Source organism: Prorops nasuta, unplaced genomic scaffold, assembly GCF_024137725.1.
Source record: "Prorops nasuta isolate Cenicafe-Biocafe unplaced genomic scaffold, Cenicafe_Pnas_1.2 PNAS00002, whole genome shotgun sequence".
Classification (NCBI taxonomy): Eukaryota; Metazoa; Arthropoda; class Insecta; order Hymenoptera; family Bethylidae; genus Prorops; species Prorops nasuta.
The window spans coordinates 10,755,241-10,772,803 of record NW_027116799.1 but is presented as its reverse complement, the minus strand read 5'-3'; the positions used below and the strand labels follow the sequence as shown (position 1 = coordinate 10,772,803).

Below are 17,563 nucleotides of genomic sequence, written 5' to 3'. Positions count from 1 at the left end.
TAGTCTCATTTGAAAGCTTATATCGATATTATATCATGAAAGTTATATTTGATTTTTTTCAATTATATGAGTCGGTCTCAATTAAGATATATTCATTGAAAATAAAATTAGGTACATAATTTTGTCAAATTTTCACGTAGAAGTAATTAATGTTCGCATGACTTTTTTTTGTACTTATTTATCGTGTGACACTACTTTGTTGCTTGATATAAATAAATTAAACAACTGCAGATTCTCTTGTACATCTATATGAGAAAATCATATGGATAATATTTAGAGGAGAGTAGGATAAAGTAATTCCTTTAAGAAAATATCCATCGCAGTGGCACTATTATTCATTTTGACATAGCGGAAATATTACGCACGAAATATCACATATTTCCTTACATTTCTACGTAGTTGTTAAGTTTAAAATGTTAAAGATGCTTTATAGTAATCGATTTAAAGTAAATGTTGCAAAGGGTCACTTTATCCCAGGGGTGAGGGTAAAATGATTCTATGCTGAATAATTTAAATTATAAACTTATAACTATATATATACGATAGAAAGAAGCTACAAAATTTTCAATAAAAAGACCAAAACAGCATATTTTAGTGCTGACATTCTGCTTTTTTTTGTAGAAAAAGCACATGTTATTCAAGTACAATTGCTTAAAACAGAAAAACAATGAAAAAAGTACATGGAATCTAATCTTCTCTATAAGTTTCGTTTTTAAACTATTTGTCGTAGAGTAAAAGAGGGTAATAAGAGTCACTTAAGTGCAATTTCAAATATAATTAAACTTATTTCAAAATATTATTTTTATTGCAACTGCTTCATAACAAATTTTAGTCAATCTTCTATTAATTGATATAATTTGTTATTACTTTAGCAACCAATTTTCGGAATACTGATATTTAAAAACTAATCAACACTAACCTTATTGCACAGAGGTGATGATATTAATGGTGGTTATCCGCTGGGTAATTATAGTTACAGTTTAATAATAATTGCAGATATAAGCTTTCACTGAATCCTGTCGAGAGAACTCCGCAATGCCCAAAGTTTATATGACGTACACCTGCACCGCATGTCATTATTTTTGCCAAATTCTCTGCATATTATACATCTGTTTCCTTCGTTATTAAATTGTAGATAAATTTTGTTTACTCTTCTGAGACTCTTCTTCTGATCATAAATTATTTTTTTTTGGCCCTTTTCTTCCAGTTTTCCTTTATTCTTTGTTTTCCATTTCACTTCCTTCTTGACACATTCTAATCTTTTTATTTTCCTTTTCTATGAGGTCTGCTTTTATAGGCTATGCAGTTAATACTGTAGCAAGCTGCTTCTTTCGACTTGGTCTAGCATTGAGGACAGATGCTTTTTCTGGTATTATAATAAAATCGTAGAGCGCAATTATCTTATCTGATGTTTCTGAGATTTTAGCTATTAGATCAACTTGTTTTGATAAGCGAGAAACTGACCTTTTATCTTGAATTGCATCAGTAGCATTTGCTAAAACTGATCTATAGTAATGTTGATTATCAAAAGACTCAGATAAGAGAATTTCAACTGCAACAAATTCTTCTTCTGAACATACTTGTACCTCTAAATCCTGATAGGCCTTTGCCAATAATCCCTTTATTACTTAAAACTTTTTTCACTAAAAATGCTACGTCATAAGGTGTTATTTTTTTGCGAAATAACTTTCCATAAATAAATCACACTCTTTTTCGTAAGCCACTTTAAATAACCCTAGAAAGAAACGTCCAGGAGTTGCATCCTGTGCAATGTGTATAGTTTTAAAGTTAGCATGTGAATATTGGTACACTTGCAAAATTCGCAGACGTTGAGAGAAATATGTCTAACATGATTGTCTAGTATTAGCAGGTCAGGTTCATCTACAGTTGGATCAACGTGTAGCTTAAAGTGCAAAAGCCATTCTAGAAGAAGATTTTCATTTAACCAACCGTTGTCGGAGCATTTATAAAGAGCTCCTGTTGGGCCATCATTCTCCAGTTGTGGAGCCATTCTCTTTCTAGGAAATATAAACATTGGTGGAATGAATTCACCAGCAGAAGTCATTGTACACATCTTAGAGTATTTTTTTCCTCTCTCCCAACTTGTGACAGATAGCTTTCTCTTCTGTCCTTTTGTCCCTAATATTTTTGCGAGGGCTTGTTCAGTTGAAATGCTTGTTTCGTCGCAATTTTAAATATTTCTTGGAACAAAACCATGCTTTTCCATTAGTTCTATAACGGCTTTTAAAACAACTGTATTTCGGTTTTGCTAAAAGCTGAGATTCTATTTATACTTGTTGCTTCTGGCTATTTAACAGAAATATTATACCTAATCATAAATCCATTCCACTAAACATGTTCATTTATTCTTGCACATTTATTAAAATTATGGTTTGGGTAGTACATCCATAGAAAATATTAGCCATTTCTTTCCCCAAACTTCCTATCTTCTCTTCTACTTCAGACTTCAATATAGTATTTCATCCAAGACGTGGCTTCATATTAGATTCTTTTTTTTATCTTTTTTGGAGACTGGAAAATAGAATGCTTATAGTTGTAGCAGTTTGCCATATAGAATAGCTTTTTAGTTGAATAAGCTGCATAGCTTTTTTTAAAGTTTCAGAGGGATACGAAGCCTTGTTAGTCACTCTAACACATATATTTAGAATTCAGAGAAAAAATCACTATATTTATAGGTAATTAATTTGTACAAGCACATTACTTTTGCAGGTTATTGAAATAACCTGATTCCCTTTTCCAAAAACTACCCATAACGAAAGAAAATTACAAAAAAAATACATTGTATTCACAATCCAAGTTACACATCCCTATTCCGAATATTCGACTAAATACACATAAAGATATTATTTTTGTACCTAACGAAATCCAAAACTTACTGTTTATTTCATTCAGACAAAATGTTACTTCGACGAGGTACAAAAACAAAGCATAGCTTTCATCTTTAATACTCGATGGCTATTAAGTAGACATTCACAATGGTGTCAGGAGCTGTAGAGTGGGGTGGTAAAATTGTAAATACGACTTGTGAATATGTAGTTTAGTAGATACGTGGATAACCGTTATTGTGCCCGCTAAGATTCCCACAATTCTCCGCTCTTTTCCTTACATATTTATACAAAATATATACCTCGTTACTACCAATTGAACCGCGATCTACTTCTTACCGATGAATCCATAAAGGGATTATTTTGTCTCAAATGCATTGCGCATCTTTAATTGAATTTTCAAAGTTTAGAGAAGTTGATTTTGTAGTAACTTTAAGAAAAATATAAGTTCAAACTTGTTATGATTAGTTAATCAGCTGAACACTTTAAAAAATATCACATATGTTTTCCTATATGATTCAAAAATTATTTATGTTACACATCAAATAATGATAAAACATATAAACATTGTTAAGAAATTTTTACACATTAAATACAGACATATATATATATATATATATATATATAATATTATGTTTCGAAATTTTTATTTTGATATTCATTCATTTTTAAACCAATAATACCAATCATTTCCATTAAACCACTTTGGGATCATTTTCCCTGGAGGGATCACATTTTACCTACTGTCTCTTCTCTCTCTCTCTCTCTCTCTCCTATTGAAAACAATGTACATCTGAATTGATAAATATTTTATGTTAAACAATAAAAAGTAAACAGCGTATCCATGCCATTCCACACGGCTAACTATGTAAAAAAAAAGTTACGCACTTATGTGGAAGGGCTAACGACGTCAAAAGGGAATGAAGCACCATATGGTGAATACGGATCATTCTTACATATAAGATACTGAAGGAGCACGAGGATGAGGTAAAGTACATCCCGCGCGATTGGTAGGCCAATCCAAAGTGAAGCTTTTGTTATATATATAGACAGACGAAAAAGAAAGAGGCTTATCTCAGATTGATTGATTAAGATAATGGAGCTCTTCTGGCATTTTTCCAAGAAACGCAACGATCTGAAGTTACCGGATTTCGGCGGCACATAAACCTTGCCGCTCGGCTAATTCTACACTTAATCGATCGCTTGAGATCTATAGCTGTCTAACTGTAAAAAATTTCATTAAAAAAAAATCATCTTCGTGTCTCGCGAAACCCGTTTCCCGAAATTAATCGGATATAGTTGTATATATATAGCTATGCACACGTGTGAGATGAATCCTCTTTTTTCTTCGTGCGAGTCTATCGACTGCATTTTACTATAGTAAACGCATAATAGTGTATACGCTAGGGTCACACCTCCATCAGGTTAACGCTTATTATCTTTATTATAACGATTATTTCATAAGTGTACAGAAACCGTATCAAAACAGCGCTAGGCAATTTCTGAAAATGCTGCGTAACCTAAGGGTAATAACGTAATGGCGTAAGAAATGCATTAACGGTTCTTTTGCCTCGTATGCCGTAGATATAAACATTAGGTACTTTGCCTGCATCGCGCCACTCTTTCAATTCATCGGCGAAGCGCTTATCGATGTCCAATATGATTTTTTCCATTTAACAGAGCTGTAAGCGCATAAATTCAATTTCAAGAAAAGCTCTGTTGACTATGTTTCATCTTTCACCTGTTACAACATACTTATACTCTATCTTCGGTTTAGTTATATAGGTTAAGGCAATAATAGGTATTAACTCACACACGTACCCGTTCGCGACATAAATTCAGAGGCCCAATTGCAATATCCGCCGTTGCAATATGAACAATTTAATCAATTATGTATATGCAACAATTACGATCCCCACTTTTGGGGTTTTGAAAGTTGGTCCAAGCTGGTCGAGCTGCGTTTCACATTGTTTCAAAGCGCTAGCTTCGTATTTTATAATATTACTTGAAACATGAGAAAAATGGATTTTTGTACCAACCCCCCAATTTTGGAAAATTAAATTCAAATCACTGTTTTTAATTGTTTTTGGGGGTATTCTCACTTTAGACGTTACAAAAAAAAGTTATTGTCAACAATTTTTTTAATAGTCTTATGTTAAAAGATATTGAGGGGAAAATATTAAATTTAATAATTACACTTTCAAAGATTATAATACTATTTTTCTCATTTCTGAAAGTTGTTATTTAAAGCAGTAATTAATAAATAAAAATAACTCTTATTATGCTATTTTTTACACATGCAAAAATAATAAAATAGCGAGCATTCTTTGAAAAAAAAAGAAAAAAAGGTCTCACTTCATTAGTTTTTGCAATGAAAAAAATAGTAAAAGTAAAATTTCAATAAATTCCTGAAATGTGCTCTAACTATAGCTGCAAAGAATACATGCTTAAAATTTCATAAGGATCGGTTGAATAATTTTGAAGATTTCATCAATAAAGCGTTGAGAAACGTAGTATCAAGAAAAATGCATTATAAAGTTTTTATTAATGAAAGATATTTAAGAAGTCTTTCCTGAGGTTAATCAACGATTCCTGCAACATAGAGTATGTTTTCTACTTCTTCATACTGCTCATTATCTTCTATAGAATCTAGAGGAGAATAACAATAGAAAGAATGTGCACTTATTGCACTTGCTTCATTTATCTGCATGTAGCCAGTATACCTGGTAGTACCGTCCGACCGAGCTGAGCAGATTCGTGCTCAGGTAGACAGGAGAAGTCACTAAGAATAGAGTTAAGTTACTTGAATCTTCATAAAATTTTAGTATGATATATTTCAATATCTATACTTTTACAAAAAGCAACCAAATTAAAATTGATTTTTTTAGCATTCTGATATGAGAAGACCCCTTAGTTTTTCTAAACATTGCTTTGCGAAACAAATCCAAAAGAAGGTCTCATAAGTAATAAGTTATAACAAAAGCATTGAAAAAATAATTAGCTCCCACTTTTTGAAAAATCTACATTTGACGATTCTCCTTGATTTGTCTAAGTTCTTCTAAATATTGTTCCAAAGAGCTAGTAGAAAAGAATTATTAATAATAAAAATTGTACTAGATTCCTATGTTTCATTTTCTTTTTCCTAAACGGGGATTTTTCTAAATCTCTTGTTTTAAATCTAGTTTAATATACCTAGGATAAACTCGGAAAATATATCACAGAATCAGAATAATTGTATACGAAGCACTTTACCCTTTGTTGATAGGTACAAAAACACTGTTCTCTTTCGAATCATAATATGAAAACTAGATGTGTGCTCTATATTTAAATAAATATATTTAACTTTTAATGTATAATACAAATTTAAGTCGCTAATACTCCCTCCCCCCCCCCCCCCCCCCAATTTTGACAAATTGACTTTTATTATTGATCTTGATGTTTACAGCTGTTCTAAATATTCGTCTGGTATGAAATATAAAGGAATATTTGTGTATAATACTGCGAAAAAAAAGTTGTACCGGATTATATGCAATAAAAAATGGGTAATTCTATTTAAAAAACTCAAGGTAAACTCCATATCACATTTTACTCATGGTTTAAAAACAAACCAATGATACTAGTCATATTACCCTCGAAGTCGAACAATTTTTTCTAACTTTTTTAACCCGTTCACTTGAAAATATATAAGAACCTTAAAATATAATGTTTTTATTAAAAAAGTGAAAAATATGTCCTAACATAACCATTTATACTATTAGTTTAATGTAAATATTTATTTTCTTTTCTTTTTTAGTCTATACTGGAAAAATTTGCTTAGGGTTTAAGTCGACAGGAAAGTCATCTATTTTTACAATGTAACTATTTATTTCATGTACAGTATACTGTACACTTCAAGTGAACAGGTTAAATAAGATCGTTAGTTTTGAAGATACATGAGTGAATTAATTAAAATGAGATACCCTTATGTGTAGAATCAGTAATTTAGAGTATCAAAAATGCAACATTTATACGAATTTTTCTAAGAATATTGATGCGAAATTCAAAGCGAAGGATCCGGAAAGAATTGCACGTGCTCGAGATTTATTGTACCACAAATGCTTTTTTGACCTACCGTCCTAGAATAAAGTACACCGAAAAACATTGTTCAGAACGTATAATTTTTGTCCGAGTTATTCCAGGACTAGTAAAGCTAGATGCAAATGACGCGGAACCCAGAGCAAGCTTCATTTGCAAAAAATAAATAAAATGAAAATTCAAATAAAGCTTCATCCTACCGTGTATTCATAATTACGGATTCTATCCAAATAATATTCTAGGATAATATTTAAAAGAACTAATCTAATTTGAATAAGTATACAATATTAATTTTTCCAAAAGTTGGGATTGGAACGAATATCCCTTTTCTTATATTTTTTAAGTTATTTAAAATTAATAAACTCTAGGGCTTTAAAATAATTTAAAATAAACTTAGAATATAGCTTGGAGTGATTCTCAATATTCCACAAATAAAAAAATTGGGTGCCAATTTTTTAAACATCAAACAAGTGGATATCGTGCCCTGCTATTTGTAAAATCACATCATCATTTTAATAAGCTTCTATTTTATCTTGCATGGCTATCACAATCATCGTATTTTGAGACTTCTACATAAATAAGAGTCAAATAAATCTTCCGAATAATCCTTCCATATAAGATCAAGCCATTGTCTCTGGTTCTCTCCTGTTAAAATCAAGAGTTACTATTGGGCAGTATATATTAATTAGGGTCATGCAACATATGCTATACTGTGCAATATGAACTTACTATAATATTTATAATGACCCAGACCACCGACTTAAAATTCCTTTTATCTCCATAACTACGAGAGATCTTAAATTTTTTATAATGCCTTTTTCAATTTAAATCAAACAATGCCTCAAACAGGTGTTCTACGAAAACATTGATATCTCTAATAGTTATAAAGATAAACAATTTTATATCCATAGACACATATGAATCTGGCAACGTAATAAACGGTGCTACAAAAAATATATAGTCAATTGGAACCAAAATACGCATATTTCCTTTCATGTTAACAAATAGGAAATTTAATCATTGCAGACGAGTTATTTGATTCTCTTTCTATAGAAATCTATAATATGTTATCGTTATTTAATACGTTTTTAACCAGCAATGTAACGGTGTTATGCAGGTGGCTCTTTAATTTTTTGTGAATTGAGCACTCTTAGTCCATAGTGTTGGGAAAGTAGGCATTCAAAAAAGTTCACTATTTTTTTAATAATTAACATTAACTTTATCTTACATAGTGAATATAATAAAAAAATATAAATTAAATTACTATTACTTGCTTACTTACTATAGCCTTTTTGTTTAAATCTTTTTCTATTTTCCCTTTTTGCACCTTAGAGATTGATTTTTTTTATTTATTTGCAACATTGTTTAAACCGTTAAAAATAATTTACTATTACTTTTTATACAAAATATCGATAAGATGAAAATATCAAATATATTGTGTTTAAAAATTTGGGCGTACACTTGCTACCGTATTTTTATCCTAATAGGTAGGGATTTTAAATAATCGATATATTTAAAACGGTTATAAATATTAAATGGTTTTTAAAGTGGATATATATATATATATATTATAGATATCATACAAAATGTACATAAATTATAAACCTATATTAACTAGAGCAAACTTTTCCTGGTCACAAAATTGTATTAACTCAGCCATTAAAATGAATGTTTATTTTGCATTTCACAGTAAAACACGATTAGAAGCTAAATACCATTTGATTTCAATAAAAGTACTCAATGACGAATAAGATACGAAAAATAATTTTGAATCCCCCTCCCCCAACCGAAAATTCAGTTTCTGTGTATATACTCTTACACCAACTGCCTCTATCAAAATTTGTTGCTTCATCAGTTTAGACTGAATTGCTTACAATCTAACTTTTAAATTTTGAAACCTAGTATATAATAACAATAATATATTATGACTGCGTTCAATAATATACGTCCAATATTCGCAGTACTGTACATAGATTTGTTTTTACGTTGGAGTACACTTCTGCAGTACATACTAAGAAGCATTTCTCTCGTCACAGATTGTACATACGTGATTCTTGGTCTGGATCATTTTAAAATATACACCTAGTATGCAGGATCCTCAAGAGACAAAGACTCAAACCATTGTCATAAAAATCTGTTTGTCTTTGTAACTAGAAACGACATTAATTTTTGTTTACAAGACTTTTTATAGTGTAAACTGAATGTTGCTTAAAAACCATCTTTTACAAAAAATATTGATATCTCTTATGATTATGAAATTAAACATAATTTTATATCCATGGACTGAGCAGTTTCATCTGTTGGACCTTCAAGCGTTGTGAAAATATTAGACACCCTGTAGGTACTAAGCTGTTATCAGGTTTGGTAAATGTATACATATAAAAATTGTATATGTATATTTTAAGATAATCAATTTATTTCCTGTCTTTTCAATATTTATTTATCTCATGCTTAACTTTAATAGCTAAAGCGACTCTCTTATAGGCATAGTCATAACTAATTTATCACATTCCTTATCGCCTATGCCTTTCCATTCTTTTTCTAGAGAATGCCAAAGCGATCATTTTCATAATATCCTATAATTTCCTATTTTTTTTTTCTTTCATTAAATACACCTTAAGTACTCAGTTGAAATAATATACGAGGACTGTGGAGGGGCCACTCGAGTAATTATTAAAATTTTCCTGAATCTGCTTAATTATCTGCCTTTACTTGTGATGTAGAGTATTTTGTTATTGAAATTTTACTGTGTAAACATTTGTAGTTCCGAAAATTTCACATATCGATATCTCCAAATCATTTTTAGGACTTCTATTTACTTTCCGCTATTCATATGACCTTTACATAAAATTATATTCCTACTAACAATCAAAGCTGCCACGCAACCCTCTTACAACGTTATACTTTCTTCTAGTGAGGATTAGAGATCCTGGTAACATGGGTCAATTTTAATTAAATTGGTGTAACTCAGAAAATACTTTATTAAGATTCTTTTATATATTCACTTTATGCATGCACTATGTTTCTTTCAAAATTGATTAAAAAATTAGTTACATATTCGTTCAGTCAGAAGATTCTTTGGATCTAAAGAAAAATTAAAAAATATTCCCAACATGTAAGACTTAACTCCACGACGCACTCAGGGCTGTGTTCTTCACCCACCTGTCGTCTTACATACACTGTGTCAGAAGTTTCAAACAACTGAAAATTTATATATAAAAATATTAAATCTTTATTTCCTAGCAATTTACTATTTTTATAATTTACTCTAGTACTAATTACTTTATTTTAGCAAATATATATAAAGCTTAAATAAACGTAACCGAAAATTAGATTTGTCGGACCATATGGCTATTCACTAATTCTCTGTGATCCAATTTTGATGTTTAGAGTCCATTGCAATGGATTTTTTTCTTTTTCCGGGAACCATCGCTCCTTTCTGGCTTTGCAATCTTTGATCCAGCCTCAATGAGGTATTTTGCTGTATTGGAATTTACGTTTATACTCTTAATTTCTAACTGACAAAGTAGCCGCGAGTTTTTAAGAAGATTGCTTTTGATATCCTAGAGGCTGTCGTATCAATTATCGATCCTCGCTTGCATTAATAACGTTTCCTTTGCCCGTTTTCAATCTATCAACATATAATCCAATAGGTTTGAATCGTTTTAAAGTAGATTAACTCGTACAACCGAGCATTTAATTTGTTTGACCACCTTAATCTGAAACTTTTCTTGTTTGTAAAGAAAATAAATTGATAAATGCTATAAGAAGACTGAGAACTTTGAAGTATTATCAATAGAAAATATTGTAAATAATTATCTATTGTGTAATAAACAACAAAATTACCGTATATATTTCTACTATGAACATTGACGAATAAGTAACATGTTGTCACATAATTATATAAGAATACATTGATTAACATCTTACAATATTTTCTTTTATTCGCCCCGTGCCTTTTGTTCATATTTATATTTTATTTGTGATTAATCCTTTGCTGTAAAAGGTACTATATATGGGGCATTCCATGTCAAATCACTGAGTCGCGGACCCGACCATTTTTTATGTTCTTGTAAATTTTTTGTTTTGAAGTAATCACAAAAAAAGCTCTTATGCAAATATTTAGAACTTTTCATTAAACTTTAAGAAAGTTACGAATTTTTTAAAATCTCAGAATCTTTAACGTTTCCGAGTGTTCAAATGCTTGTAACTTTTTGAAAAATAAAGATATTTACATGATCGAAACGCCATTTTTCTCGCCTTGAATTGAGGTTTCTTCGAGAAAATTGAAGCAACTGTAACTTTTTTTTATCTATGATTTTTTTCCAATCTAATCAAAGATTCATGTTTTCGACGACACACATCGGAGCGATAGGCTTAAAAGTTAGGTTTTGAGCCATAGAATTTTTATATAATTTTTTTAAAAATATTGAAAATGATGTTTGTCGTCGAAAACATGAATCTTTGATTAAATTGGAAAAAAATCATAGATAAAAAAAAGTTACATTTGCTTCAATTTTCTCGAAGAAACCTCAATTCAAGACGAGAAAAATGGCGTTTCGATCATGTAAATATCTTTATTTTTCAAAAAGTTATAAGCATTTAAACAATCGGAAACGTTAAAGATTCTGAGATTTTAAAAAATTCGGAACTTTCTTAAAGTTTAATGAAAAGTTCTAAAAATTTGTATAAGAGCTTTTTTTTGTGATTACTTCAAAACAAAAAATTTACAAGAAAATAAAAAATGGTCGGGTCCGCGACTCAGTGATTTGACATGGAATGCCCCATATACATACATATACATAATATATAGGACCTCTTTTTTGCGACTATAAATATATTCCCGCTTCACTTACGAAGTTAATTTTTTCACATTTCATTTTTAGGTGGCTCTAGTAACATACTATTTTATCCTTCCTAGTAATATCAGAATTTTCAAATTCTACAATAGTCATCAGTTTTACAATAAAAAGACTAAAAATTCGTGAATGAATAGGTTACGCAAATGCAAGAAAAAAAAAATCAATTATAAGCATAAAATTTAATAATACTGCTAAATAATATAAATAGTTAATACTTTTCGAGAGGCATCGCTTTAACCGTATATTCAATGGATAATTAGAAGTAAACATTTTAATAACTTTCCTTTCATCATCCTTTGTTTCTGCAATTTTCTACTTGTTAGTGAATGAATGAGGCGACAGAAGAAAAGAGGAGCGCGTGAGTATATAGGCAACAGGCTTCGCTGATCACGCTCTTCCCGCTCATACCATCGTTTGATTGGTTCGCCAAGAATATAATAATTTATTTCAAAAATAGAGGGCCAAGCCTAAGAATTGTATTAGACTGTTTTGCTTGTAAAGGTCCAAAGAATAGGTGATTAAATAATGCTTTCTAAAAGGGATACATCCAATATATACATATACTGAAATATTTTATGACATATCCTTAGGAGAATAAATAACATATGTGGGTACACGAGGTTGAAGTTTTAGCAACCGATTTCTAGTGTCCGATTCGGATAATCTTGTCCGGTGACTGTATCACTATAGATTACTACTGCAGAGAGCAAGTAGACCAAACATTTTTCCGCTAACCCGCTGTATATAGTCAGACAAGCACAATATAAAGGTGCAGGAGAAGCTTGAAACAAATAAGCATTATATTTTCCAGTAAAGGCTAGAGAAAACACTGAGCAAATATTCATATAAGATTCTTAATTTAATGAAGAAGACATATACAGTATTTAAAAAGTGGAACCTGGTACACAAATTGTTTAAAAAATTAAAAACTGTTGAATTTCAGTGACTAACTAGCAGTTTCAGTCAACCACTAGCTATCGACACTTCAGTAGATGACTTATAACCTGATCATGCTGAGAAAACGAGCCTTTTGCAATTTTTATATACAATTTGCGTACAAGGATCCACGTTTTAACTGTTAAATATGTTTTCTTAATTAAATTGGAAATCTTACGAACATTTCTTTAATGTTACATCTTACTCTTATTGGAAAATATAGTCATTATTTGTATCAAGTAAATCCTGCATAATAATATTTAAGCTTATATGACCACATACAGTGCGTTAGCGAAAAAATGATTTATTTACTTGCTGTGCAGTTATCTATTGGTGCAGTCTCAGTGGAAAACTAAACTATTATTGGCATTGGCCACTAGCCTCAGCCTCTTCTCCATCGCAGGTACATACTACTTTTTATTACTCCCTCAAAAATTCTTCGCCTCTCCAATATTTTGTTTACTTCCTTTACAACAGGCAGTGAATGCAAAATGGAAAGGGGAAAAGTCTTACCACACATATAGATATAGCTCACACCATATCTGTGCAGTATTTTACTTGGTCTTTAGTTTCCACAGACCCTATTGTCTGCAAGTTACGTACACGTGTGTATGGAAAATGCCCTTCTTTCCGTTTTGCGTTCGCAGATCACATGGTTCATCTCGACTCACGCCTGCAATCTATAAATAAAGTTAACGATCGATCAACCGTCACCCACCCCCACTCGATATGCTAATGCTATTTGATTTCAATATCATTTATTTTTTATCGCGGTTCCTGTGTATTACTTGTCCATAGAAATAGACCGAATATATTTCTCACAGCGGATGAATAACTTCGAACAAGTTTGCCAATTTTTGTATAGGTGGTGTAAGAAAGTTTTCCACTGTGGCCAACATACGCAGGCTCGCTTTTAATGGTTGCGCGGCATGAGTTTGTACAGCTCATTGCCACGTGACGTGACCTTCGACCTTGTTTCGAGTTGTCGCGAGTCGTGGAAAAAATTTATGGAGCACACCAATACCAAACTCTCTTTACAGCTCGACTACCCTAATATCCAATAGCTACACTATCTTGAAATTTCACAAGAATTAACGCATTCACTTCAATATAGAAATTCTTCATTGATTGATTAAAAAAAAAATAAAATAAAATGTTTAAATCTAGCGTGACATGCGTGTGGATCTAAATTAGCATACAGAACCCGTCGTCGACTAAAACACCGCAATGCATACATGCAAGAACACTCGTATCTTAGTAGGGGAGAGTGGGAGAATTGCGAATATTCAATCGATAAGTTAAATAAATCAATAAATATACAAATTATACTTCTCATTAATTTCTTAAATGATACACTGTGGGTAATCTACTATAAAATAATAAATCAACTTTCGTAATATTTGAATATATATAGACAAAAATTATTATCAGAAATTCAAACCTTTTTTCGTAATTTCTCGATAGATGGAGAGGAAATACGAACAACTTATGTGTTAAAATATATTGGTACAAAAATCACAAATGTAGCATTTGTATGAGCTCTCAACGTTGTTACAGTTTTCGTGCGTCCACCTACCACAACTGTAACATAATCTAATCTTCAATCGAAAAGCTTATCTACTTCTTTGCTTAAATTAGTTTTTTGCTCCTTCACTTATCTATTGCCTTTTGTAAGCTCTTCAATTTATATTTTGTTTCTGGCTTATGCCTGCAATTTTGTAGCATATGTGCCATGCTCCAATACTATACTCCTATACCACTTGCTATACTAGATCTTATAACTCCCATTAGTCACGCCACTCTTTGATACTTTTCCCTAAAGTTGGACCTATAATATAGGAAGATAATTAAAAAATACGAAACTTCATAAATCAATATATTTTACTTACCTATATATTTATATTCCATAACGTTCACAAATTTATTTTGGTATATTTAATTCTTTATTCCGGTGATGGAACTGGAATATGTGCGATCAATGTCAATCTCACACTTGGCTACCCGATGTTTGGTCTACTCAGTGTTATAACGAGTTTTTTCGCATATATCCTGTTCTATCAGTTTAAAACATAATATATTTTTCAATTGTTCCTAAACATGATTGAATAGTGGCCGATGAAAAGAGTCAAAAATTAGCCGAGTGGATTTAACATCGGACAATTGAGCGTGAGATTGTCATTGGCCGTAAGTTCGAGTTCCATCCGCCTGAGGAAAAAAATTAAATACACAAAAATGAAAATTGGTGAATATATGGTATTTAAATATGAAAAATTGTTGTAACTTAAGTATATAGTTACGAAGATAGACATTTTCTTACATCTATGCTTTGTGGCATTTTAATTGCAAGACCTTATATAATATCCATTTATAAAGCTCTTTCAGAGAGTAATTAACAACTGAAATAGGAGTTTAAGTGTTTATTAATGACGTATACATTATAAATGGGAGGGTGGGGATCCGTGAATTTAATAGAAATTAATTATACTCTGTATAGATCACGCGAGTCAAGCGAGCTATGGCGAAAAATTGATCGAGACCTAATGTGCGATGAAATAGAGGACACGCGAGCAATCAATTAGAAATTCATTGCATAAAATCAACTTGCAAATTCCTATTGATTTGTTCTTTTGCATAGGCTTGCATCTGCGAAGCATTGAAGAGCCAAGAATGACGGCGGAAACGGCAGCTCCTTGCGTGCAGGGGATGCAGGGAATGCAGGGCGTTATGGCCAGCCAGAGTACATTGCAACAAGTGCAGGATGGTAAAACTATCAGCGGCGCAAACTCTGCTGGTTATTATTATGACCCTGAGTACGCTCGCATGGAAGCATGGCTCGACGAGCATCCCGATTTCGTCAATGACTACTTCCTTAGGTAGGTAAAGGCCCGAGACTAAAATTCTTAGAATTCAAAACGAAAAAAGGGAAGAAAATTTAAAATAAAAAATTGTTTATTACTGCCACACGAAATATGTCCATATGGAACCTTATCTCGACAGACACCCTCGTTTCGACGATGACTATTTTCTCAGCTTCGTAAAAAAAGCCAAATATAAAATTATATTGCTATTTTATACAAAAAAAAAAATTGCTGATTCTGACTGCGACCAGAATATGTCCACTTAGAAACTTTCCTCGACGAGCATCACTATTTCTCCTGTTGTACAAAGAACAACCTGCGGACCCAAAACTTTTATCAGAATGAAAATCATGATTCGTAATTTAATCGAGAAGGAAAGATACACATGTGGCACGTATGAAGGATATTAACTGCATGTATGCAAACAGGTATATTAATCAGTTATCAACTACACGGGGAACACGCTAGATGGTCTCGCTAGGGTAAACAAATCGTGAGCAGAGACGGGCAGCTCCAAGCGCGATTAAAGCATGCACCGGAAATAGAGCGAATATTCTCCTCTCGCATGAAATATTCTGCTTGTGGAGAGTGACTCGTATATAACGCCGAAAGGTTAATAACATTGTTGCGTAACAATAGCTTCGCTCGACTATCGGTCTGCAATTCTCTTTGTATTTCCTTCAATTCACGGACTTTGCTACTTTTGTAAATGTCATGTACCTTTATACATGGTGTATCGTTGATGATGCATATAATTTGAACCAAGCATTTTTTAGGGTATACCGAGCCACAAAGTTCTATAGCATTTTTTCTGCAAAAACATGGTTTACGAGTTAATTTATTTTAAAATGGACGAATCAGGGCTTGAATTCTTTGGAATAATTACTTTGCTTTCACTTTTGTTGACAGTTTTCTTTCATTAAACAAATGAAGCTTGTGCTTCTCACTGTTCTGCGTTCACACAAGCACACATGTGAAACTACACCCATTATTAATGTTAACTTTCGATGTTTTACATTTCTGATTTAGGCACTGTATAAATTTTATTCATTTTTAGGGGGATCTCTCAAGTACCTATTAAGTTAAACATTCTGGAGACCAATATGGGACATTGTTTGAAGACCGATTGTAAAGTCATTTTACCTTTTCGGTGATACACCGTGTGGACTGCTCTATTTAACCCATTAACGTCCAAAATGTCAAAATTTCTTGCACGTTTTCAAAGTGATTTTTTCCTATGTAATTGGCGTTGAAAAAATTCTTGAACCACATATTCTGATGTAAAATTGCATACTCTTTCAGAATCCGTTGCCAGAATCATGATAAAACTCACAGGAAAAGAGATATGCTCGATTGAAACATAAAAAACACCTAAATTTTCGAAAAAAAAAATTTTTAGGATTTTTTTTCGAAGTGTTACGGTGAAGATATCACCTTGCGACCGTGATCAAAGGTGATCATGGGAGTTGAAGTTTAAGAGGGAATTTTTTTGTTGACCTTGAACCATCGCTTCTTTACAAAATGGCTGAAAAAACGAATTTTTTTTTTCAATTTTCATCAACTTTTTTCTTGAAATCTATGGTCTTTAGAAAAAAATTCATAAAAACAAAAATGCCTTAGAATCGCACGAGGAACATTCTCAAATTTTTTCAGAATTTTTTGAGACAATTTTTTATTTTCCGGGAAACTTGTGAAATGGAATTTTCAAAAATGTCTCCAAAAATTCTGAAAAAATTTTAGGATATTTCTCGAGTGCTTCTAAGACATTTTTGTTCTTATGAATTTTTTTCTAAAGTCCATAGATTTCGAGAAAAAAATTGATAAAGTTGAAAAAATAAAAATTCGTTTTTTCCGCCATTTTGTAAAGAAGCGATGGTTCAAGGTCAACAAAAAAATTCCCTCTTAAACTTCAACTCCCATGATCACCTTTGATCACGGTCGCAAGGTGATATCTTCACCGTAACACTTCGAAAAAAAATCCTAAAAA

At 31.6% G+C, this 17,563-nt stretch overlaps 1 protein-coding gene across 1 annotated transcript in view; it reads left to right on the top strand.

Moving 5' to 3' along the window:
- Nucleotides 1-17,563, top strand: part of Pde11 (Phosphodiesterase 11) — a 70,327-nt gene that overhangs the window by 41,269 nt on the left and 11,495 nt on the right. Inside the window, exon 2 of the mRNA XM_066743730.1 lies at nucleotides 15,354-15,591. Coding sequence (XP_066599827.1) covers nucleotides 15,354-15,591 — 238 coding nt within the window. The remainder of the gene's footprint in view (nucleotides 1-15,353; nucleotides 15,592-17,563) is intronic.